At 39.4% G+C, this 27,812-nt stretch overlaps 1 protein-coding gene across 13 annotated transcripts in view; it reads left to right on the forward strand.

Annotated features, from left to right (window-relative positions):
* Positions 1-27,812, forward strand: part of eys (eyes shut homolog) — a 259,527-nt gene that overhangs the window by 128,323 nt on the left and 103,392 nt on the right. For 12 of the 13 annotated variants that reach the window (XM_054798574.1, XM_054798573.1, XM_054798572.1 and 9 more), the window contains 6 exons: positions 13,758-13,929; positions 14,159-14,237; positions 14,753-14,943; positions 19,668-19,792; positions 20,299-20,423; positions 22,704-22,917. In XM_054798574.1, the coding sequence (XP_054654549.1) occupies positions 13,758-13,929; positions 14,159-14,237; positions 14,753-14,943; positions 19,668-19,792; positions 20,299-20,423; positions 22,704-22,917 (906 nt within the window). The remainder of the gene's footprint in view (positions 1-13,757; positions 13,930-14,158; positions 14,238-14,752; positions 14,944-19,667; positions 19,793-20,298; positions 20,424-22,703; positions 22,918-27,812) is intronic. The other variant, XM_054798579.1, reaches the window with a different exon arrangement.

Here is a 27,812-nt window from a genome sequence, read left to right on the forward strand (position 1 = left end):
CCTCCCGGTGGAGCTGGAGGAGGTGGTAGGGGACTGGGAAGTGTGGGCTTCCCTACTAAGACTGCTGCCCCCGCGACCCGGACCCGGATAAGGGGAGGAAAATGGAATGGAATGGATTAATGTTTTTTTTTATTTAAAAATGGAAATATCCTCTGATTTGAGCCTCTAATATGTGAATATTTCCATAGTCATCCATGAAAGCAGCCCTATTATATTTGTGTTTTAGGCTAAAGAAGATATTTACACACCTCAGCTTTGACTTTGGAAAACAGTGATCAACATTTCTGCATCTTTTCTGATATGTTGCAGACAAAACTACTATTTGTGTTCATAGTGATTTGGTTTGTCTCGGGCCAAGCCGATTACAGCATCTACTGTACTGTATAGCATGGCTGGATCTCTCCAGGTCCCCGGTGTGTGAGTGACAGGAAGCAAAGCTCTGACTCCTTTGAGGAAAAGTTGTTTGGCATCACCTTCTGGTTTGTATAATCTACAGACCAGCAATAAAAGATTTGTCTAGACTTGTATTTTTCAAAACATTTTTGAGAAAAACATAGTCTTACAGTATGCTAGTCAACATGGTAGTAATTTTTCAGAATTTAAATAAAGTGGAACTTCAGTTGGCGTATGCCACGGTTAGGGTATGATTTAGTTTACTGTGAAAACTTACATACATATTTTGTCTCGGTTCGCGTACGCTGTTTTGGTTGTCGTACAATATAGCGTGCATTTTGTCGCTTTATTAATACACTGAGTGAATCTGTGTTGTAAAGTATCTTCATTACAAGACATTAGGGCTGGGACTCTCAGGGTACCTCACGATACTCTACACCACATGTATCAAACCCGTGCCATGGAGGGCCGAGACGCTGCAGGTTTTCTCTCCAACCAGTTTCTTCAGCAGGTGATTTAATTGATGAGCTCCTTCCCTCCAACTGAAGGTGTTGATCATTAAAATCCCCTGCTTTAGTGACTGGCTGGAAAGAAAACCTGCAGTGTCTCGGCCCTCCATGGCACGAGTTTGACACCCCTGCTCTACACGATACAATTTGCGATACATGGATCACGATAACAATAATATCTTGACACGGTGATAGGGTGAAACAAAAGCAAAAAAAGTTAATTTCATAGTTTGTATTTCGCCGCATTCAGCTGCAATAGGCTTACCCGTGACCCTAAAGAGGACAAGCGGCACAGAAAATGGGTGTCCATTTTGTAGCACAGGATTTTTATTTTAGGTGTCTGACAGTGACACTATTTTAAAGTCATTCAGAAGACAATGTCTCTCAAGTTGATCAAATCTATTAAGTAGAAGCATAACAAAAATATTTGGTGTAGTATAGTGGGAGTGACGTAAAGTAATCACCAGAAAGACACTGACGATGACCCGGGTAAGGTTGAGCTGCATGACAATATTGACAATAAAATACATAAACTAAACACACCTCTCTTGATTGACTAACACAACATTTAGCATTTGAATAGAAAAATCAACATTTCCTTTACTGATCCAGTGCTTCTCAAATAGTGGGGCAGGCCCCCTGGGGGGTACGTGGTGAACTGTCAGGGAGGGCGTGAGAGGCAGAAGCACTTTCAATGTTAGTGCAGACTTGCCAATATGTACTGTACACATTTATCGTACTCAACATGCAATTTGACTCTTGAATACCCTTGCATGCTTCACAACTCTCTATTTTGTTGCATATTCCTAGTTTCAGTTTCTAGTTCAGTCTGCGCAGTTCAGATAAATAAAGAGATGTCAGTTTCTCTACAGTATTTCAAATCGGGGCGGGGTGTGAAAACATTTCTGTCCCCTTTTCTCCGCAGGCGTGGTGATGAACAGGGTGGCTATGTGCAAGTCTGTCGTGCAGCTCGTGTGCCGTATTTTCACGAGACACGTCTTACCTCCTGCAAAGTCAGTGGTGTCTCATCCACACTATAAAAGCCAAAGTGAATCCACACTTTGGATTTCAACTACACTGGCACATCTTTCCATTTAACGTCGCCATTGGAGTCCACCATTGGGTCTTTTCTTTTCGTCTTCTTCTGTGACTTAGACACCAATTTTCCACCCAAAAATCACGAAAGTTTGATATATCGATATTTTGCCACACGCTTACAAGCCATGCCGGCCTGCAGCCTGTTCTCCAATTAGAAGCCGCAACCGGAGTCATTGTCCCTCAGCGCCGACGCCCGTCTCTGTAGTTATTTGCTAACTAACATACTTATGCCGCAAGCCTCTGCTTTTCTTATTGACCACAGCTGCACCACAACCTTTGGAACAGATTAATGACGCTAACCGAGGTTCCAATATTGTGTGCCAATTGAAGAACTGAATGAATCAGCCTTCCCCCAAAAAAGTTTACATTATTTTGCTCTTGCCTGGTGCCAGAGGGTCCACACAGTGCCTGCTGGTTGTGGATCCCTCTTCCACAAGTCTCAAGTTTTGGGCAAAAACATTAAACCTATTTTGTCTTTAAAACGTCAATATATAATAACAATTTGAGCTTATGACAATAATACAGTAATGGACCTGTTATAAAGACAATAACATTGTTATTGTCATGACAACACAAGATCACCTACTTTTGGTCGACCAGCCAGGACACCACTGATGTTGCTTTAGCACTCGTATCAGTGCTAACATCACAATATCGTGAGGTGGTTTGTGTGACACGAAAATGATGAAAGACGTGATAGTGACAAACAAGCTTTGTTCCTGTTTAGCATGTCCATTAATGGGTTTCACGTATACTGGAATAGAAACTGAATAAAAACAGTAATCTCTTCTTGAGTTGTTGGTGAGTCAGGATCTACACATCTTTTATATTAACAACTTGTCCCCAAAGGCATGTTGACTGCGGTTGATTTAAATTTACTCCAGTGGCTTAAAGATGTACCAGTTGGGCAGGGAGCAATGCTGTTTTTACCATTGCAGTGTTCAAAGTCAAATATTCAATAATTGCCTTCGTATAGGCTTCAACATAAGCACATACTGTAATTATGCACAACTGTTTCGTGCTGTTGTATACATTGTTGTCCCTTGGTGTCATATTGACATCCACTTTAAAAAAATGTTAATCTCATCCTGTAAGACAGCCCTGGCAGCTGCCTGAATCTGGCTTGTCGGATCATTAATGAGGGTGTTTTGCTTTAAAGGCTCCCAGCATGTATTATTTAACTATACAGGGGAGCCACGTTCAATCCTGAGGTCAGACGTCATTACAGTGACATGATTAATGGGTGATCATGTTTATATAAATCACAGTTGCAGCTGTGCCGTTTGTCACCCCCTGTTTTCTCTTCTTCACCCATCATTAAGGAGCACGCTCCCTTGAGTGATGGTACAGTGCAATCAGCACATTGTTGCAGTTTCCTCAGTCAGCACATTGTTTGATGATGATGATGTTACAGCAAGGCCTCAGTGAGTTCACATTATTGCCGGAGGAACATGACAATAAAAAATTTGCCATTATGTCAACCTTTTGTACTGAGGCTCTGAAGAGTTCTGGCACATTGGAAATATGGCATTATTATACTTTTAATCTTTGAGCTGACATTTCCAGTGGGATATTTAAGGTTTATTTCTTGCTCTACACTCATGGTAAAGATAAAGACTGAAAGGTGGTTATTTGACAGACATTCAGCTGTGACTGCAGCTATTGTGGCTCACTGTTGCTTCAAAAGGAATAAAGTGGAATCGCAACACTAGCAATGGAGCAGCTGCATTTTACTCTCTTAAACCTTATTTGGTCATTGAAGTAGTTCTCTAAAATAGACTGTGCACTAAAACGCCTACCCTTCTTTCTCACTTATTAGTACAGTGGAAACCGCTTATGTTGACAACCGCTTATGTTGACAACCAAATCTCCGTCTGCCAACTCATCAAGCTCCGGTCCACCGTGTTCTTCTGTTTACTAAAAGGTGCCCGCTTTAGTAAACGTCAACATACACTTTTCTTGTTTTTCCTCAACATATTTGAGACCTAAAGGGGTCATTTCTATGAATAAAATATGTTTATGGCATGTGCTGTAGTATTGCCAACTACATCAACAGACAACAACAACAGCATTAGACTTAGTGCCCAGTAATACAGTTTTAAAATGTGTACACAGTGACTTCTTGCTCAGTGCAAAGTAAGTTTAAAAACAAAAACATTATAAACCTGGATTATACCACAACAAAGAACAAAATGCACACATTAAATTAAAAAAAATCACTAAAAGTACAAAAAAAATTGTATTTAATTTACATTGAAGTATTAACTATTATAAATTCATATTGAATTTAATTTAAATTGAGAATTCATTCAATGCATTCCTGATGGAAGTATTTGCAAGTTAATTATGGATATATTTTTGGTATATATTTTATAATTCTATATATTTTTTTAAATCTTTCAGAAATCGCTCCATCATAAAGTGAGATGTTTCATGACATCATGTGGTTAACAGAGGTGGGAGCAAGTCAGTGTTTTGCAAGTCTCAAGTCAAGACAAGACAAGACAGGTTGATTTTCAGTCATAAGCATGGTTTAGTGTCTCCCAAAATAATAAAAAAAAACATTTTAACAATGTAATTATTAAATTTGACAAATACAGTGACTGCATTTTGAATTGCTTTATTTTGAAAATAATATAAGACCGGTGTGACAAGACAAAAAGAGTGCTAACATTTTGCTGACGGCCTTCAGGATTTAGTCAGCGCAAATAAATGACAAATTTAAATCACGCATTCTTTGTTGTTCTTAAACCCGATTGGACGTCAATAGATGAATTCAGTGAGGCAGATTCAAAGGGAAAACATGTTGCCTTGCTGGAAATGACATAATAATGATCATGTCAGCTGAGTCCTTTGAATGGAGACACATTTTATTCAACACAAGTATTTTCAAGTGGTCAGACGAACGTCTGAGTCAGCTCTCGAGTCATTGATGTCAAAGTCGCACGTTTTTGACCATACTGTCAAGTCCAGTCCAAAGTCATCAAAATTGATTGCAGTCTAAGTCACATGACTCGAGTATATTAATATTGATTTTTATAAGAAACACGCTTTTGTTTCATTTTTAAATGCTAAAAGAAACCCCATGTATTTTATGACCCTGTGGCATTTTATTGAATTTTACTGTTAGTCCGGGCTTCATCCTTCTGAATGTTATGAAATACATTACAAACATTTTTTTTTTCATGTCTAACACTTATTTCTTAATTTCTTGCCTCCAGCAATTCTTTTTCCGTTGCCTGTATTGATTTCCTGCGCATTGAGGATTGTTTTGCCTTCGAAAACTATAAAATGGGAAGCTGCTCTGCAAGTTCTGCTTTTGGCTGAATAAAAACTTGGATCAGTCAGACACAAGAAAATAATGCGTTTTCATCCTGTAGCGAGTGAATTTGATACACTACACCGTGTATTTTGTCTGTTCTCCTTATAAAAGAGGTGAGGCAAATAAATTCTTGTTCCATCTGTTGCAGCTTAGAGATGCACACCAAAGGATTAAGATATTTTCCAATTACTCAATTTAATATCTGGAAGTCTCAAAAAGATTTGTGTCTGGTGTAAATGTAAATATCACACAAATTCCCAATAACGGGATTACCCACAACTGCTTCGTTTCTGAGCTTGTTTTGATTTTGGCAGGAGAGTCATTTTGACACCTTCTTTTATCTGATCTTTCCTTCACAGTGCTTGAATTTGCCACTCATTTTTTTTAATCAACCGTTGCACTTTAATGGGCAGCATCCATAAATAATGAATGCCATGAGGAAAACATTTTTTTTTAATACAAAATGATTGCATTGCCCCCATGCATACTACTACAATTGAAAAAGTATCCATCATACATATTTTAGCATTGCTCACTCTTTAATGAAGACTAGACTTGCCCATTTGCTGTTGTAGCACTATATTTTAAAAATTATTTAACATGTGTTAATATATTACAGTGTTTTAACAGGACCGTAAATTCCAAACTAAAAGCCGCTACTTGTTTCACACGCTTGACTTACTCAGCTTATACAACGATGTGACTAATTATGGCTAAAGAACTGCAGTTCCCATGATGCTTAGAGTGCAGATTCAGGAAGTCGTGAAGTGGGAGCTAATAATACGTTTTGAAGTCTAATGCAGCGACCGTGTTTTGATCTGACAAATCTTAAGTCAATTTGCGGAAATGTAGAGTTACTACAGCTTCTGCATGGTGGCAGTTGTTGAACTCAACTGGTAAAAAAGTGCATCACGTCTCACTCATCGGAGCTGACGGGTGACGCTGGGAACACCGCGTATAGGTAGGATTGCAATGTTTACAGCGTGTCTTTCTGTGTAAATATCCTGCGACCCTAATGAGAAGAAGCGGCATAGATGATGGATGGATGGACAATGTGAACACTTGCAACTTATAGACAAGTGTGAACTATATATGCAAAAAAAAAAAAAATCTCTTTCAATTTGGTGAGTGTGGCTTATATTTGGGTGTGCTCAATAGGAATTTACGGTATATATATAGACTATAAATATAGACTTGCCATTCACATAAGTACCTGCACATGCATAATGTAATGAGATCCTAGATCACAAATTCTGCAATTTCACGATTTTCTTAATAATGCACATATACAGTATATAGTCAATTAAAATACATAAAAATATTTGATCACGATTAATCACATTTTGTCCATAGTTAACTCGTAATTAATCGCAATAAATTGCAGATAGAAGTTTTTATTTATAAGTGTACTTTTGAAAGAACATTTTAAAGTTTTTAATGTATGAACATGAGACTGAATAATATTTCTTTCATGCTAATTTTTGTGTATTAAACATTCAGTTTTTTTTAACAGCTCAGCTCAAGACAAAATGGACGGCTCGCATCTAAAAACACTCATTAGTGTGCCAAGGTACCACTGTATAAATGGCAATAACAAATACCTGCAGTGCTCCAGTACCTTCTCTCTTCTCTCAGGCATTTGAGAGTCAACGGACTCCGTGACAACTCAACTCACAGCGACAGTAGATAAAAACAGTTTTGGTCTTGTCGAGACAACCATCTGCCAGGGCTTTGAAAGTAAGCTTAGCAATCACTTACCATCGTGGCTCAACATCAACTGCCACACCGCTGCGTTTCCTCAAACTACGGTGTGGGCCGAGGGTCAAACAGGACGTGCGAACGTTAATCACGCATCAAAAAATGAGTGCCGTTAAAGGAAATTTCCATTAAAGGCAGCCGTAATGTATACGATATTCTACTACCCTAGTGATTATAGCAACAGCTTGCGCTAAACAGCTTGCGTAAAAGAAAAGCTGCGTCACTGTATTACAAAACTGAATAAAGCCAAATTAATGTAAAGTTACTTCATATTAGTCTTACCAAGTAGCCAAATCCTTTCCTATCAGTGAAATCTCTGGTTGTCTGGTTATCACCTCACTTTTTGCTATCAGTGCATTACACACACACACAAAAACCCAAAAGCTGTGATGTCACACATGATGACAGTTTGTGCTCCAAGTTTGTACTACAAGCCTTTTTGCAGAAAATGTCCAAATTATTCTATAAATTACTTTTAGATCAAATGTATTATCCTTATATATTTATTTTTATTTTATTTTATCAGACTAATTGTTTACCCTAGTGGAAATTTTACTTAAACTGGAGCTCTAAAACTTCCAGTGCTACCCATAATCCCTGTTCTATGCTTTGATTCAGTTGCTAATGTTTATGTGGAAGCCGGATGATTAAAGTTAATGCTGGCAAGGAACTAAAGGATGTTTCTCCGTATGATAACTAATGAGGTGTCAAACTGATTCATGAAAGTTAATGATTTGGCTTCCAGCAAATCCTTTTTTCCATAAGAAACATTCAAGGCATTTTTTTTCACAGTGCGTTAGTGAGCATAAAGGGAATTTGAGGTTAAGAGAAGAGGCAACAGAAGCATGATATCATTCATTGCAATTCTAGGGAATAGCGTGACTTTGATCATGTCATTTTAATCGTTTTTAAAGACAACTGTTAGATCATTTTTTTATGGGCATAATCCCATAAAGATGTTATATTTTATTCTTATTCAACACTCTACCAAATTGTTTTGCATATGGAAAATATAAACAATGGTTTACATTATGCATTAAAGTGCTCATGTCATCAAAAAATGTTTGAAAAAAGCAATAACAAAATGAAAAATGAATGAAGTTAGTCACACTCCTGTCATCCGCCAGTAAACAACTGTAAAAAAGAAGTGAAATGGAGCGATTATCAAACTCCCTCACCTGCAAGTTTTCTGTACCGCTGCCATCTTGGCTGTGATGTCACGTAGAGGACGCTATTTGGCAAACAGACTCATCAGAACACAGCTGCTGACACGCAGCAAAGTGAATACTAACACAATAACAACATTCACTGATATTGTGTCTAACACACGTTGAAAAATCGCCCACAACGGGTGTGTTGTATGTTGGTTATTCTAAGATTCGTAGAATATATCTAGTAGAAAAAACGTGAATGTACTTACTTGACACTGACAGATCCACTGGAAGATACAAGACGAGTGAGCACTGCAGTGGTCACTGTTTGGCTAGCCTAGAAATTTGGCATGAAAACCGATATTATGATTATTCTAAGAATGATAGAATACTCGTGGTGGAGGGGTTTGAGTGCCCCAGTGATCCTAGGAGCTATGTTGTCTGGGGTTATATGCCCCTGGTATGGTCTCCCAAGGCAAATAGGTCCTAGGTGACGGGTCAGACCAAGGGTGATTCAGAAGACCTTATGAATAAACACAAGAGGAGGGACCTCACCCTTGTGCCAGGCCTGGGGGAGCGGCTCGCAGGCTCACAGGCACCGGTAGGCCAACCGGCGCGCGGCTTCGACGGTGGTCGACGCAAAAACTCGGCCAGTTGAGGTGGCTCGGGCATCTAGTCCCGACGCCTCCCTGGTGAGCTGTTCCAGCCAGGCCCAGCTGGGAGAAGGCCCTAGGGCAGACCTAGGACATGCTGCAGGGATTATGTCTCACAGCTGGCCTGGGAACACCTTGGTGTCCTCCCGGTAGAGCTGGAGGAGGTGGCCGGGGACCGGGAAGTGTGGGCTTCCCTACTGAGACTGCTGCCCCGTGACCCGGACTTGGATAAGTGGAGGAAAATGGATGGATGGATGGACCATAGAATATATTTAGTGCACAAAATGTGGATTTACTCAAAGCCAACTTGGCACGTCTTCTGGTCTGACTGTTTATTTCCATCTGCGTCAATGCTTGTTTCCCCCCCGGTCTTGCAAGAACGCTAGTTGGGACAGCTGATGGTAGAAGCACCTTCCGGCAATACACATCCAGTCCCAAACTTTCCTTCATCTGAGACCTGGTATCAAAAACATCTGTCATCAAAATGTGCGGACATACAATCCTGAAGAATCTGACACAAACAATGCCATCTGCTGAATGTGAAGCGGCTTACTTTTGTCTGCTCGAATGTTTATGCAAAAGCCTGCCACAGAATGAGTGGGCATAATATCAAAAAATATCTAACAACAACAGAAAATCAATTTAAAAAAAAAAATGCACACAACAATGTAGAAACAATGCAGTCGTGGGTAGTGGTGATGATAAACTTGATTCATTTTACTGTAGACTTTTACTGACAAGTTTTTATGAGTCACTAAAGTGAATCGAATACTTGATTCACTCGAGTCGGGTGTCACAACGCCCATGCACAAAAAATAAAAATAAAACTCACACAGAGACTCCCATAGACATATACTGTATGCGCACGAAGCAAACACCTCATTTAGATGGTTGGCCCATTGCAGCGATGCGTTTGGATGCCCCTTAAATACATTCAAGTACACGGACCAAATTGAATAAAGCACCGTTCTACAATGGAGGCTGTCTGGGAATCCACAGTATTATGCCACAAAGTCAACAAATTCTGTTTGTAAAATGATGTTATAATGGCCAAATACAATCAGAAATATTTTTTTCACCCTTACCTATGAAAGGTAATCCTTTGATGGTATGAGTCAACACTCAATGCAGGGTCTACGTCACCCAAGAAACTCGCACATGCGCCACCTAAGTCCACCTACCCGACTCACTAAACCCGTGAGCCCACTTGTCGGCCCCCTCATGACGGCGTTGGCGAGTGAGTCTAGGTTTGAGAGTTCCCTAGTTTTTGGAGTGCTTGGCTCAGCCAGACATTAGCGACCGAGCGACTCGGACAGGAAAAAAAAGTGGAAAGGAGACTTGATTTGAGGCAAGGAGCAGATCTGTTGCTCAAAATTTCAACATTCGAGCACACATCCTAACAGGAAATATGCCCTCCAGTATTATTTTTCAAGTTAAAAATAACAACACTAACATGTGTTTTGGTGTCATGAGCACTTTGAGACAATACATGCACAACAATTCACTGCATAAGATGTCCAGTTAACATGAATAAAATTACACATGTATTATTATCACAAGCAAACATTTGTCACATGTGATTTTGTAGCATGTACCTGAGCATAAATGTGGACAATATCAACAAAAAATAATAATCAGATATAGACTGTATTGTACGTCTTTAGTATTAGTTAATACTCGTTAAAACTACTCAGAGCAACCAAAGAATTACAAGAAAACATTGCCATGATATGGTTTAAAAACAGATGCCCATTAGTGCAATGTGAGCTGCATGCTTTAGATCTATTGAAAATAATGAATCTGCCTGACAAAGCAGTTTACTGCATCAATGAGACATACAGTTCAACAGATAATCATTACAGAGCTTGACAAGGGCACACAGTATATAACCCATGATTAGCATTAAAGGATAAAGCTGCAGCATTGATTTTGTTCCCCCCCCCCCAAAGTTCCATAAAAAAAAACATCTGTGACTTCTGCTTAAGTGTACTACATGTGTTTATACATTTTTATTGCTGGAAGGTGAGGTTGTACACCTTTTTGTCTTTAGATATGCTTACATTCTTCAGGGAGCTAGAGGAGATCTTAATTTGACCATAACAAAAATCCCCACACCACAACACCACAGAGCAGGATAGATCAACATTGTTTTTGTCTGTGCCAAAGGCTGACCCCGCCATCCCAGTGTGGCAGCAGGAGTGAAGAATCATCAAACCAAGCAGTCTTTTTTCCAATCTTCTATTGTCACTTTTTTGAGGAATCTGAAAGAATGGCAGCCTCAATTTCATGTTATGAACTGAGAGACTGGCACTAGGTCGAATGTCCTACTGCTGCAGAGCATATTCTTCAAAGTTCAACTTGTTGTTCCTTCGGAGAAGTGTCTATTTTAGTTACTGTTGCTTGTCTGTTCCAACCAGTCGGGACATTTTTCTTTGACCTCAAACTTTTCTCTTTGTCGGGCGATCTTCTTTTGAAAATGTCAGTAGAACATCAATACAGCTGGTATCTAGAACTTTTTTTTTTTCAAATTCTCTTTCAACCACTATATATTTGGTTTGAACTTTAGCAGTACTCTTGACAAATTTACAGAATGTCCATTGGGGTGCAGCATATATACTACTTGGGATGCTTGGGTTAAGAAGCATTTGAAGTGTGCTATGGTGATTGTCTCTTGACTGAATTATAATGCATGATTTACAGTATATGACCTCTGCTTGAAGAGAATTTCAAGTTCTCCCGCTCTACTCTTCTCTCTTTATCCAGTGACTGTCCGTAGAATCTTTAAGCACACGCAGAGAAGAACACAAATGCCTGGGGCCTCCCCCACTCAACTCAACATGCCCTGCTTTCACATATACAGTATAACTTTATTTAAGAATAGCCCGACTTTAAAAAAACTACCGTATTGCATGTTGTCCAATATAGAGCAACCCTAAATATAAGATGACACCTCGTTTTCAAGGTTTTTTAAAGAAAAAAAATCAAAGAAAAAATGTAACTACTTAAAAAAAACATGTTTTCAAGGCAGTGGAACCCCAATTTTTGTTATTAATCCGTTCAAAAGGGTCCGTCTAAAACGGAATTGTTCAATAATTTAAATCCATCCAATTACAGACACTCAAAAATGCGGCAGAAAACAATTTGAAATGCATATAAATGAGGACCGAACTGGATAAATGATATGTTTACCCTGATTGAAGACTCTTGTTGACAAAGATAGCATTGAGGCAGCCGTGACGGAGGAGAGTAGGAGAGAGCCACACAGACAACACCTTCGTACTTTACTACAAGTCATATCTTGAATTAAATAGTGTTTCTCACCTTCTTTATCAAAGTCATGACATTCGAAACTTTGTTTGGCTCCATGCCAGGTTATTTAGCAGCCATGATCAATAGGAAAAAGCAGAGACATCTGGCGTCACTGTGTTAGCTAGCAAAGAACTACAGAGTCAACTCGTGATGACATCAGATGGGAGCTGGGGGACGTTGACTTCCGGGTGGGAGTTGAGAGCAGGCTAACATCAATAAAGTTGTACGTTTGTAATAATGATGTGTCACGAACATAGTTGGACTCCAGTAGTGTATTAATAACACACAAGACTGACTCACCGATGTTTGGGCACTCAAGTCTGCTGAATGATACGCGGGTAAACGGTCCAGTTTGTGTTACATTCCCATTTGAGTTTGCCAAATACATGAGCCTCAAAGGATACTGTAGTATTGTGTCAACTAAGTATCACAAGATTTGGTGCTCGGTGTGTGATCCAAGATGGCTGAATACACCAGCAATGCTGGGAGTAGTCCGTCCACATATTTATTAATAACACAAGATTCAACGTTTCTGGGTTTCTGGCATATGGAGACTTTTAGTCAGATTTCGACACACATTTTTAAAGATGAGGTCCCTGGTCTGTGTGGAAATCCAAGTCACACAATCAAACCAAAAACCACAACAGTCTGATTTTCTGCAGCCTATTTTCAGGAGGCTTCTAATCTCTTACCATTGTAACTAAAATGTATGCTTTATACATAGCCGATGTTAGGTTATATATATTTTTAGTATACACTAAGTCTCCAACCAAAGAACACAATTGGTTCCAGATGACCGTTCTTAAGTCGAATTGTTCTTAAGTAGGGGAAAAGGTAATATTACCAATGATATAGGTACTACATGTACATGTATACATATACAGTATATGTGTATGTATGTAAATATGAGTTTGGATGCAGTAGTAATATTAAACGAGGATAATTAATGAAAAAAACAATAATAAAAGTGATATAATAATACGTAATGATAAATGTTATTTACCTTTGAAGAGGAGTGGTCGAGCATACGTCGTTGTGGAGGAGTTGGAGGAGGAGTTATTGAAAAAAAGGACAATTCGTCGTTAGACTCTTCTAAAAGAGGTAGTGTTCTGTGCGTGGTGTAGAATTTAGCAGGCCTATTAACTCTTCATAAACTTTAATCACACGCTCTGTCCGGGTTGTATCATACAGCTACAATTTAGCTTTCCATTTAGCTTTCTCTGCCCACGGCTTCCTGTACTCGTTGGTCCCATTAGCAGTGTCACAGTGCCCTCTACTGGTCAACCATGTAGCAGTATAAATAATGGAGTTACAGTACTAAAAGGCAAAATACATGAAAAAATAGGCCAGTCGGCTTGTGTTTGTATCTCCGAAAGTTTGCATGTCGGCTGTTCGTAAGTTGGGGACCTAGTGTATATAATTATCTGGTTTTTTCAAGCTGCTGAAGTCCTCTGGTGTCTCAAACTTTATATAAAATACTGACCCACAGCGCATGACAAAGACATGAAATGACCACCTCTCTTGTTGAGCTGCACTGTTTTACAGATTACGCTTCATTTCCTAGGGGCACGGTGTGAAGTTAACATTGATGAGTGCGTTTCAAAGCCGTGCCAAAATGGTGGGAGATGTATTGACGAAGGGGATCGATACGGCTGCGTGTGCCCCAGCGGCTTTTTTGGCCCCAGCTGTGAGCGCAACATTGATGAATGCTTGTCAGCGCCCTGTTTTCACGGGAGGTAGGTATTCATCTATGTCCCTTTTAAATCGGAAATGCTGCAGATTCTAGAGAACTGGGATGGAATTAATTTGATTTAATGTCTCTCCACGCCATTCCCTGATCAATTCGGGGTTGCCAGGTTAACTGATAAAGGGAAAACTGCAAATGTGGAAAAAAAAAACATCCTATTTAATCTCAACTCTCATCAGTTCATCAATTTTGCTGCCTCTCTTTTCGGGACACCTTAGCTGTCATGATGGAATCTCTTCCTACTGGTGTCTTTGTGAAGCGGGATGGAGTGGCATCGCATGTGAAACAAACATTGATGTGAGTAGAGCTCGATGATTAAAACCTGCTGGATGTTAAGAGCAACTTTGCAGTCTTTGTGTGGTCTCTGGTGTCACTAACTTTATCGACTCTCCAACAAGATAACGGAATTGAAGCGCCGCGATCATGCGAATGTTGTACAAATACCTGATTAAAGTAAATGGCTCAGTCTAATGCCTAATTGATTTAAACACAACACAGCTTCTGCTGGACTCCAGAGATAAGGCATTGAGTTGCTTATAAGGTCTCTTTGAACTTTCAGTTTAATCTATTCTAACTGGCTCTTAGTGGTCTTTAATAATAGTGGTGGACCAGCCTGGACACCTTTCGTGTTGTGTTAGCGCTACCATTGGCGATAAGATTGTTGCGTGCAGTTTCCATTTCTGCTTATCACCGTGTCTAAAAGTAAATTACACTTCACAACTGTAGGGGGGGCCTGAGTGTCTTACATGCTAAAGGTTTGTATTTTTGTTGTAAACTGTTACTATTTATAAATGATGTATTTTTACTTGCAGGACTGTGCTTCTGATCCCTGTTTGAACGGAGGCTCATGTATGGATCACATAGGTAAATACTCCTGCCTCTGTCAGGATGGTTACACGGGAAAAGCCTGCGAGTATGACATTGACGTTTGCGAAGAAGTCGGACGTTTTTGTTCTAATGGCGCTACATGCACTGAAGGCGAAGGATCAAACTTTACTTGCAGGTAAGTTGCTTTCTTTTGGTATTTTACAAATATGAAAATGTATAGCTGTGACTTTCAGCTGCTGCATCATCATCTTTAATGCAATGAGGGCTTTACCAAAAGCAAGACCAAAATGCAAAAATAAAGTAGCAAGTGAGGAAATCAGAGGTTCCGTGTGCCATGACTGACATGTAGACTGACCAGTGAAAGCTTAGATTTTCTACAGTTTATGCAAGAAGGCAGGACACTGTCAGCACATTTACGTACTGATGACGCAGCAGCAGGCAACGCAGCAACTGGGGGTTCAGTATCTTCCCCAAAGATACTTCGACATGATCACGGGAGGACGCAGGATTGAACCCGCAACCTTCGGGTAGGGAGATGACCACTCTACTACCTGAGCCATGCCGCCCACATTTTCCTGTGCAAAAGCACAACTTGCTTATTAATCACCTTTGCCGATCAGCTCTGCCCCCATTGCAGAATCCAGCCTATAGTGACCGTCTCCCGCCCACTTTCCCTTCACAAAGGGAAAGTCTGCCGTGTGGAACTTCCTGTTGTTGTGAGAGTGATATATAAGTTTTGCACCCTGCAAAACATGCCACAAAAATATCTCGCCAACTGCTGACCGCCTGGGTCCTGCTGGACAGTGACGGAGCTATGGGGTGGCCATGGCCACCCCTAGTCACTCCTCCGGCCACCCCACTGACCATCTAGACATTTCAGGTATCAGCTTATTGCCACCCCTATGTGAGTAATGGTCTCACCTTGGCCACCCCAATAAAAAATGTCTGGCTCCGCCACTGCTGCTGGAGCGCCATCAAGCTGCTCTTGCATCCAAAGTATCCTTAAAGAAGGTGCCTCATCCATTTTGAAAATGTAAGTAAAATATGTTTTCGTCCAAATTTTTTGGTTGCCCTTTCATATCATCCAGGGGACACCAACGTGGTGCCCGCGGGCACCAGGAAGCCCCCCACGACCACATGAGGCACCCAAGCCTGCTTTTCAGACAGATTTTCAGTTAATAATGTGAGAACACTGCAAAGAAATGTATTCAGAAATACAAAATGATCGGTATCGGCCGATTTTACTCACGGATGATCGGTATCGGCCGCATAAAAACCTGATCGGAGCATCCCTAGCACAAAGTACAAGTTTGTTCCTTTAATTAATGTCCTACACAGAAGTGTACATCCATCCATCAATACATAAAATGCAGTCACATCGTTTTCCACAAGCCCATGATTTGGATTTAATGGAAAATTTTTACCATAATTTGCCTCGGTTTTCGTACAGAGTCTGTACAGTTTTGCACGTACGGTAACAAACTAGTCCGTTTGCCCTGTACTATATCAAAATGCAGTGCTGAACAAAGCACAAACAAAGCCGAACATTGCATTGTTTTCTGCAAAATAGCATGATGTGTTTTTGTTAATATTTTTGGGTGTCTAGAATGTTTTAATTGGATTTACATTATTTCCTATGACAAAACTTACCGTGGGTTTTGTACTTTTTGTCAAACCTTTCGGATTTTGCGTGTGAACAGTATGTTATTGTAAATGCACGATATATATAAATATTGCTCTTAAAAGGGATTGAATCAGTGCTTGAATTAGATTTTTCTTGAAAATCCGAATTGGATCTTTGCTTACTGAATTTGTCTTGTCACCAATTAAAAATGCATTTTCAGTGCCGGTGTGGTGTGTGTTCGATCATATGGCCCAGCGGTCGTTCAGGTAGGCTCCAAGCAGATCATTACGATTTAATTGCAGTCATGCTGTCCCCTGAGTGATGAGATGCATAAAATACATGTTGTATGTGACGCAAGTGTGCAGATTCTCCCTTGCTGTTCTACAGTTAATTGCGCTGTCTGACCTTGTGTTGATGCGCTGCTATACGCTCTGTGTCATGCTTTAATGTAGCCAGGACTACCATGACTCCAAAAGGCCACTGCTCTCATACAATATTGATTTAGTGGACTGCATTTTTAATATTCACGTCAAGGTAGGTTTAGTGGAGTGTATATTACAGAGGTAATACATGCTAAGTGTGGCATTTTCAGATAAATGTACATACACACCACATCAGGTACACCTGGACAAATCAAATAAGATCCAGCACATAGTCAGAGCATAGATAATAATGCTCAGTTTTGATTGACAGATTTTATTATTTGGCAGTGCATTTATAACATTATAAACTACTCAGATTAGTTAGCAAAATTATGGTTAGGTTTGTGCTGTGCATGCAACAGAACTTTTATTACAAAATATCCAAAAACCATGAATGAATACAGAGGACCCTTGGTTAGGGTCATTAATTTGTTCCAGAAGGTCTGACTCTAACCGAAACGGACATTAACTGAATAAATGTTTCCAATACGAACTAATGTTAATCCCTTCCAGAAAGCCAAAAATGTTAACACAAAACACGTTTTTATATTTTTGCATTTATAGTTTGACATGCAGAAAACAATTTGAAATGCATATACAGTGGTGTGGAAAAGCGTTTGCCCCCTTCCTGATTTCTTATTTTTTTGCATGTTTGTCACACTTAAATGTTTCAGATCGTCAAACAAATTGAAATATTAGTCAATGACAACACAAGTGAACACAAAATGCAGCTTGTTTGTTTGTTATTAAGGGAGAAAAATATTCCAAACCTACATGGCCCTGTGTGAAAAAGTGGTTTCCCCTCCTGTTAAGACATAATTTGAATGAGATTCATTGAGCTCTGTCAGTCTAGAAAGTGTTATAAAGCCAAAGCTTTGGTACTCGGCAAACCACAGTGACAGCCATTATCCACATATGGCGAAAACATGGAACAGTGGTGAACCAGGAGTGGCCGGTCAACCAAAATTACCCCAAGAGCTCAGCGACGACTCATCCAAGAGGTCACAAAAGACCCCACAACAATATCCAAAGAACTGCAGGCCTCACTTGCCTCAGTTATGGTCAGTGTTCATGACTCCACCATAAGAAAGACACTGGGCAAAAGCGACCTGCATGGCAGAGTTCCAAGATGAAAGCCACCGCTGAACAAAAAGAAAATTAATGCTTGTCTCAATTTTAACAGAACACAGATTGATGATCCGCAAGACCTTTAAATCAATTTTATTTATTAATATTCAAAAACAGTATGTGGGGTTTGTTTCAGGCTAAATGTACTCATGCAGTAGTTCCTTGATCAAACAACACGAAAAACAGATTGTTGTTTATCTGTGCAGCATGTTTGAAGTCATGCATATTCTGTTCTGCACCTGTCCAGCAAATAGCCTCAAAAGCACTGTGTTGTGGTGCATGGTCAGCTTGGAGGTTACGCATGAAAGAACTTGCTCATTTTCTCTTGTTGCTGTTGTGCATGGTAAAATCCAAAATATCTCACAGAACTCATTTCTGAGAAAGTAAAAAAAAAAAAAAAAAAAGGAGGAAAATATTTACTGTAGAGCAAGAATTTAGTTTGCAATAAACTTTCAGCATATTCAGGTTGTGTTTCCTTTTACTGAACGTTTACTGAATGTGCTGACGTCATTCAGTGGAGAATGACTACAGTGCTATATATCAACTCACACATCCATTTGGGCTTCTGTGCCTTTTGATGCATTGTCAGGCTCTTTGTTGAATTAGTGTGGATGTTTCTGTGCACTGTATAATCTGTTGAAATGAAGTATGTATTTTGTTGTTATACTGTAGAAATGTTGAGCATTTCTGCAGCCTTGACTTAATTACTCCATTAGCATTTGAGATGTGCATACTTGTATATCCTGTATTACAATTCAGGTTTCTGCCAATACTGTTGTCCCAACAACCGAACATGTATTCATCCAATATTTCTTCTTAGTCCTGCAAGCGCTTCCCTTTGCTAGTAGTGACCAGAGGCCGTGCATGCCTTTCAAACGTTACAATAACAATGTTTTATTAAGTTTAGTGCTGATGAAGCAATTTTCTGGCACGCAATCAATGTTACCTCACAACCCAGGTTTATTTATTGCTTCGGAATAAATGAAATTAGCGACGGGCTGATATTTGCCTTTTTATTGATTGAAGACCAGAGGATGAGCCCACCCGATCTTAACGACAGCTGCCGTAAAATGCTTTGTTTTTGCAGCAGGTCGGAAAGTATCATCTTTTACATTGTTGATTTACAACAATACTAGCAAATTTTAAATGTAATTAATTAAATAAGCTTCATGAAAATGTGTTATTGTATTTACTTTGGTTACTTGCTAAATTATTTTCAGTCCCATGCTCTAAAATAAGATTGGGACTCAGTATCAGATCGGGACTCAGCCGGGATCAAGATTGTAGGCCAAAAATGCTGATGAGGACATCCCTATAGTAGAAATTCTTACAAATGCTTTGTAAAACAGTAATAAAGAACTATAACATATGTCGATTTAACAAGGCAAGGCAAGGGGAAGTTACTGCGGCCTTTTCGCAGGTTGTTTTGAATAGCACTAGAATAAATAAAAATGTGTCAGGTGGACAGATAGATGGGTGAATGGATTAGTTGTGTAAAGAAGATGAAGGAATTTACCGTTTGGATGGACTATATTAATCCTCTGATGGATTTTGCTGAGTTAAAAACAAATCATATTAATATGCCTTGATGGGGGAAAAGGGAAGCAACAACCAACAGGCTTTGTAATAAATAATAAAGCATCTCTTGGTTAGAGTGCAGCATTACGCTCACTAGAAGGAAGTGACAGCCTCTTGCGGTATTACAAACATGATATGTTTTCTTAGCTGTCCTGCAGGTTTCATGGGGGATTTCTGTGAAGTGGAAGTTAACGAATGTGCCTCATCTCCCTGCCACAACGCTGCCATTTGCCAAGATCTTATTAATAGCTTCGTCTGCCACTGCGGGTCAGGTGAGTCACTCACACATTGTGGAGGTTTGTCAGGTGACATCAAGATGACGAGGAGACGCCGTCTTTTACACGACTCCTTTGTTACCACGTCGTCTTCTGTGCCCCACTTTCCCAGAGTGCTCTTCGCCGTACGTAAAGCATTTTAATACCTGAAGAGCATTCATATGAGATTGAAGGCAACCATATAAAGGGCAGGAAAGGTTACAATCATGCATGTGTAGCTTTCTTTCTTCTGAACCTTTCCAATAGTCGTCTGGTTTTCTCAGGGGAACGATCTAGTCATACAGTACTAAAATAAAGTGATAAATAGACGATACTGCCTCGCCTCATTAAAATGTATGCAGTCCCTGTACTCTTTAGTGAAAGCCTTTTCTTGTCTGTGCATATGCGTGAACCCCAAAAGAAGAAAATCAATGTGGGAGCATCTGATTGATATTCACTTCAGAGGGTGGAAGTGGGAGAGCCAGGGCTCACCAGTGCACTCTGTGGGCTTTTGTTCCTGGCAGGTTGGACAGGCCTTCACTGTGAGGCTGACATTAATGAGTGCCTTCCACAGCCCTGCAACCAGGGGATATGCGTTCAGAATGATCCAGGCTACGGCTACACCTGTTTCTGTCGTCCTGGATTTGTGGTGAGACTCCCCACCTGTTTCTGCCTCAGTGTTATTTTATTTTATGAGAATGAACATTTATTCTCCTGCACCCTCAACTCTCTGGGGATCCCTTGACAATCATCAGTATTGCATTGCGATAAGATGATTATATCACACTAATAAAATACTGAGACAATACTGCAGCGGCATTCAGCAGAGCGCATACGACTGCCATGGCCGAACAAGCCTCATTTGGATCAGTACCACACTGGCATGGTAAATTTGTCATTAGGAGTCACGCATTTGGAAAAAGATTTAGTCGAAGGGGACCCCACACAAACTGACTATAAGGCTGTAGAACCATGTAATTGAAGATAAGTTGAAGATAATAGAAAAATGGCTCCAGTAGAACCTCTAAATCCAATTTGGAGTTCAACCAAAGTCAGCCAGAGGAAAATGTAATGATAACCATAGAGTCAGCAATTGAACCTATTTCAGCATAGAAAAGTCTGGATGCTCAGTACAATATCAGCAATGCAATGAAGACAATAAAAATAAAAAAAGAGGACAGGAAACACCTTCCTGTTCCCTCATCATCAGTGGTACCCCTTCAGACATCTGACTGGAAGTCATGTACCCCCTACTCCTGCACACTTAAAAAAAAAACATAAACCACACAATGAAACATCTTTGATATATTATTACATATATGGGCTACTAATTTAAAACAGAGAGTTTTAGGGTCGTCTGCTGTTTGGTGAATTTATTTACATTCTGAATTATTATTGTTATTAATTATATATTACATTATATTAAATGGTGACAAGCTGTGGTAAGATGTGGTGAACTGATCTTTATGCTGGTTTGCTGTGCTTTGGTCTGCTACAACATGGTCTGTAATAATAATAATAATTCTGAAAACAAAGGCACATAACTTACAGAAATCATTAAGGAAATCAATTCAATACGGGGCTTTTTAGTGAGCCAGTGAGTCAATATGCGTTACACATGCCGTGTTCAAGGACCGCCAAACAACAACGCCCGAAGAAGACACATTATTTGAAGACATTTTCTTACACGTGCAAAATTAGAGCCAAGCACAAATGGTTAAATTAACTAACTACATAAATTTTTAAAAATCCAAGAAAGAAGAAGCATTTTAATCATGAATATAGTGTCTACATGTTTACTGCAGATTTTAATTATCCCACAACAGGCACAATGGTAATAACATAATAATCAGAATAAGACCGGCTACTGTTGAGCCATTACCACGACTAGTTAAAACTCAACTCTGAACCTCTGATGTCATTTCCTGTCCTCCACACATCTGTCCACCCACCACTAAGCTACCCAAGGGACCACATTTACTGTGACACACACCAGCAGGAGTTGTATGTATGTCTTAAATGGCTTATTTATTCTTAGTATGTCTAGTATATTGGGTAATACAAGTGTAAAGCCATTTACAGCCACCATTACAATACATTGATTAGACAATAGCCACCTCGGGAAGTGTACTGTCCAAAAAAAAACAAAGAACTGAAAGTGAGTTATTTTTTATGCTTAATATGTATTATTTTCTTTGATTATATCTACCATATTGGGTAAAACAAATGTAAAGATGATGATATGGGTGTTATTTCATGTCGAGAGGGTTGTAATAATGTTAAAAATTGTATTTAGAAGATCGTAAACAGGTTTTCTAAGCCATAACTACAAAATTGCATCATTTAACACTAGAATACAACATTATAACAACATCTGTAGGTCAAAAAAGAGGCAAAGCATAATAGGTCCCCTTTAACATGTGAAAAACTAAAAGAAAAAGCAGCATTAACGTAAGAGTTCAGAAACACAAACTTCCTCCGCTCTTGTTACTTGCTGCTCAATTTCCTCACCTTTCCAGCTTGCTTGTGTGTGTAACCCCACCCTGCCCCCTTCTGCTTAGAGTCACATACGGCGCCACACATTTTGACCAATCAAGTTGCGGCTGTAACAGATGGTCAGAAATAGAAGAGGAAAGAAAATAAGTGCCTCTAAAAGGGTTACACCAATGTGCCCCAACAAGTAAAGAACTGTTCCTTCACATGAGTGCAAAGTAGTTTTTGTGTAATAGTGCTCACAAACAAATAACTGCATTGGCACCATAACCCCATTAAAGGAGTAGTTATGCAGAAGATTACATTTGCATAAATTACATAATTCAATATTATTTCTTCAGCATGAACTTTATTTTTCACACTGTTAGCATTATATATCGTTTAGCGTTTCATTTCACACTCAACGTCTACAGGCTGTTTATTCTTGCGTACACAGGGGAGGAACTGTGAGCACAACTATGATGATTGCCTCTTAAATCCATGTCCAGAAGCATATTCCTGCATAGATGGCATCAACAAGGTCACCTGCCTCCCTCCTGCTACGGATGCTGTTCCCTTGGAGACTGCACTCAAGAACATCACTCGCGGCTTCACACCCCTTGTGCAAACACTAACACTCAGTCCCACGCCGGCAGCTGAGCAATCCACAGGTACAAAACCACACTGCACCTTCATGTCCTATAGGCACGCAAATGATGCAGCGTCCTTATGCTACCTTGCAGATTTAAACAGTTTCATAATTCAAGACCCATAAGCAGAAATGCTTGTCTACTTTCAGAGTTATCTTGCTCGCTTTTTTGTGTTATGTGATGTTCAGTCATGTACTGTATCATGCAGCTGCAGCAAGCAAGCCTTGGAAACGAGGAAACGGGCGGTCTGAATGTGCCTAAAGGTAGCAAAGGCTGCATGGTCAAATAAAATCCCATTCCTATTTTTCAAACAAAAATTCAAAGAGCCTGAGGCGATGGAGACTTGTACTGAGCCTTTATCCCACTCTGCCTGCAAAGTCCAGACACAATTGACCAACTACTAAATCCTCGATCAATGCTACTAGCAAAAGATCTTGATTTACTGCATGTTGTCCCATTAAAATTGCAACATGCTATGAGACTTTCATGTTACAAGGATTGTATGGTTGTAAGATGTAGTCTGTCTCTGTCAACAGACGCAGGATATTGGTAAACAAATTCATATTCAGTCAAAGGGCAAATATTTGCTGTTGAAAACCATCTCTATAATCCATCAATATCAGACTACATTTAACAGGACGTTACACACTGTAGAACAAAACTGAGAAAACTGATATGTGTAATTTATTTGATACCCTATTTAGCATGTGATACAAAGGAAAAATACAATTGAGTGCTGTAAGCAGCATGATCTGGACTACAAGTATGCAGTTATACAATAAACTGTGTGACCTTTTAGAGCCAAGGTATTGAATTTTGTGTTGCATTCCTGTCACCACGAGGTGGCACGGCGTCAAATGATGGAATGTGATGTATGCATCTCCTCAGGGTGGGACCTCCTTTATACACAGCGATTTTGGTCAATATCCAATTTTGTGTAGCCGATTTATGACAGTTTAATGTTTCATGGAAAACGGTCACGTCAAACCAATATGGCAGTCTACCTGTGCATCTTACAGAATAGGTTCCTTGACAATTTCCATATGAACATGAGTAGTGAAATTTGTCCATTAGATGCAATGGTGGCAGGTGCTAATACTTTAGAATCATTCATGCGGCACTTTGTTTCATGGTGAATCAGCGAACTTTTGCTGCCAAGCTCCACACACACCTTAACTCACAATGAGCACAATTCAATGTCTCCCATCTTTCCAGTACCATATTTTTCAGACTACAAGTTGCATCAGTCAAAAAATGTATCATGAATTTGCATTTGCATTTATTTAGAAATTTAGTTCACAATATTCAAGTCCAAGAACAAACACTTAAACTGGAAAGGCAAGTCATTCAACTAAACGGTATCACACAGAACAACAGGCTGAATGTGTGTCCAGTATGTTAACGTAACACATTAACAGTTATTCAGCTACACAATAGCATAAAAATATACCTGTGAGGCTGAATAGGCTAAATTAACATAACCCGCCAGCAATTCCAACCAGCAAGTTACTGGTAAGCAAGTTCACCAAACTCCCAATCTCATTCCACGTCACTGAATCCATTGAATTCGCTAGCCTGGAGTTTTGTTGTCATTATTGTATTTGTCCAAAAAAAGGTACCTTTAGCTGTATCAGGCATTAAAATGAACAATAAACTGAAACTGCTGTGTATGCAAATATTTTTGCATATTGGTAGTATTTACTTCCTTTGATGAAATATCCACTTTGCAAGTATTGCAAGTTGCCCTGTTGTCATCCTTTCTTGAGAAATGTAACCAAACTTTCAAGCGTCTGTGCCGCTTGTGTTTCCTGCTGGCTGTACTACTGAATGACGTCATTGCATAATTGATTAGTACTGAATGACGTCATTGCATAATTGATGCATGCTACGCAACGTGCTTGGTGACGTCATTCACTCCCACTGGAATTGTTAAGGGAATCGTTTGCAAAATTGGCAAATGACTCCAATGAATTCAAACACTCGTAACCGGTTCTCAACAAGAACTGGTTTTCAGTTCCCATCACCACACCTGAATGTAAGTCGCAGGACCAGCCAAACTGTGAAAAAGGTGTGACTTACAGTCTGGGAAATATGGTATACTGGTTAGATTTTGGCAAGAAATTAGAAAATTCCCTAGGAGGATTGTGTTAGAGTGTGACCCCTTGAAATAGACAAAATCCCCAAAAAATGGTATCTACAAACCAAAGTGGCAAATTTAGTCAACTATTTTTCCACATCAGATCAACTAGTAGAAGAGTAACATGCATAACACCAGTTAGATATGCAGCAACTCTATGTTGAAGCCAATTTTTCCATCCATTCTTCTTTGTACTGTTAGATATTATTATTACTGCTACTTATTATTACTATTGCTAGATATTATTATTATACTTTTCCATTCAGTCTAATAATTCAGTGTATTTCAGTGTAACAGCTTCCCAATGGAATGTTTTCATGACATCCACTCACATAGCACAACTACAGCTGTACAACACTTATAGATAACTGATGGAAAAATACTGGGAGAAGAGGCAGGTACACAATATTGTTCACACACACACACACAAGCTTAACTTTCACTTCTACACAAACTTAAGTTCATTCTGGGCTCTTTCTCTTTGCTGATAGAGTCCAGCGCTGTAGCCAAAAATATTGCTGTTATTTTTTAATACAATTGGAAAGCCTTTAGGTATAATTGGATTCTATTTTGTATTTTTTATCAGTGGGTATTGTGAGGTTTGTTAAGATAAGCGATGGTGTTGAATTAGGCAAGTGGTGGGATGCTTGTAATGTGAAGAAGGATCTCACTTTCAGGGTCTATAGGTTAGAGAACTTGGAACTGGAAGGTCGTTTATATAATCCCCGGATCAGTCGGGTAAATCTAGATAAGGAAAGTGAAAAGGCAACACTGACCAGACGAGTGTAGAATATAAATAAATGAATGTCAGAAATGTTGATTGTACATAAAAGATGAAAGCCTGATCATTTGAACGCAGGCAAGTGAAAGCTGAAGATCTTAGTGTGTTATATATGTTAATGCTATTGGATTTAGCAGTGTGTGTAAGAGGAGGCAGATTGTTTCTTCTTGACAGATGAGGTCTACCTTACCTTTGAAACTGTTCACAAAGCCGCAGAGCAGTTAAACAGACCTATTGAACACAGACGAGCTTGAACCAATTCACTGTGACACTCTGAAATTCACTCTGGGCCAAACATAATGGAGTCTTCCCATCTGCACCTGATCCAGTATTGGTCCAAGGCGAGGTGCATTTGTACACTGGGTTAAATGTACCAAGACTAGAAAACCAAGCATCTACAAAGTATCCTTTGTTTATGTACACATAGATAATCATTTTCAAATTTGTGTTTGGGTAATAGGACCAGGAAACCTGCAATTTTATCTAACTAGGTCACAATCTAAAAGCAAGCCATGCCCTTGGTGCTGCCTGAAATAGACTAAAACGGTGCTTCTTTAAACCCCAGACTCCTCCACAACCTTTGAAAAAACACACGTCAATATGCATTTAAACAGAGGCTAGTCGCTGTGTTAGCTGTGTTATACTCAACAAACGCTGTATATTCAGCACACCGATATTCCACCATCACTGCGCACACAATGCTGAGCTCCACAGTTTAAGAGATGATGGGAATCTCAAAGGGGCGCGCTGGTGGAGGGAAGCTCACTGCTGTTTAAGCCAAGCTGACTTTCTTTAGCCTGGTGCTCCTGCACCAACTTTATACTGTAAATATAGGATGCAATGCAAATTCTGTATCAAAAATACTGCCTTTACAAAGATAATGATGCTCAGTTCTGACTGACACCATCAAAAATATATTCATTCATCACTACAGTTGAACCTCCAAAGTCAAACACAATCACTTCAGTGGTGCTGCTTGACGTCCTAGTTGTTCTGATTTCAAAACCATAGCAAACTATGTAAAGTGAATTCATTTGTTCTAGTTTCAAACTTTCATAACAATAATAACTTTATTGACTGTGCTAACCGTCAGCTAGTATAAATAGAAGTTAACAATTCAATAATAAAACTAAAATAAAGTAATACTTCACACCTTTGGAAATAAATCACACTGTTTCATGGTTGACTACGACCTATTATTGGTTTAAAAAAATGCATATCTAAGCAAACTGTACATATTTTTTATATAAATTAAGCATTTTCAAGCATACAAATGGCTAAATAAACTTAAATACATATATACAGTTGTCCCTTCCCTTGCTTCAAACATTGCTCCCTTGCTCTCTTGCGTTTTTTACAAAATAATTAATAAATAATCACTCTTCATGAAAAATATTGAAAGACAAGTCATATGTAGCAGTCTGGTAACCAGGTGCCAGTAATGTTACATTGATGAGACATTACCTTAGATTACACTACCTTAACACTGCATGGAGTCAGCCATGGCATGTCCGACATGATAGAGTGAAAAAAAAAATTCTCCTCCCATTCCGTGTGGAAGTGGTACGTTTTTGGCTTCACACTTTGTCCTTCTTCCCCACTCTGTTTGAAACACTTTTAAGTTTAGAACAAATAAATTGGAGGCTAACTAGTTAGCTCGGTAACTTGCTGTATGCTGTGAGCGGCAGCCATCTCTTATGTCCCTGCAGTGATCGTGTAGCCTGCACATTAGTGTTGCGCAATGCGGTGTAAACAAAGAATAATAGGTGTGTAAAGGTTACTATAGGGGTTTTTTATTTCTACATTGCTCAAATAATAGTGGAAATGTATTTACGTAGAAAGTCATAAACAAAGTTTCTATGCTCAAACTATTAATATTGAATCCTACTTATCGCAGTCGGGTCTGAACAAATTAACCGCGATAAAGGGGGGACGATGTACAGTATATGTGTATATTAGTTCATTTCAGGCGTTCCGAAGATGCTGGCTGTGATGATG

The sequence above is a fragment of the Dunckerocampus dactyliophorus genome, chromosome 14 (assembly GCF_027744805.1).
Source record: "Dunckerocampus dactyliophorus isolate RoL2022-P2 chromosome 14, RoL_Ddac_1.1, whole genome shotgun sequence".
NCBI classification, from domain to species: Eukaryota; Metazoa; Chordata; class Actinopteri; order Syngnathiformes; family Syngnathidae; genus Dunckerocampus; species Dunckerocampus dactyliophorus.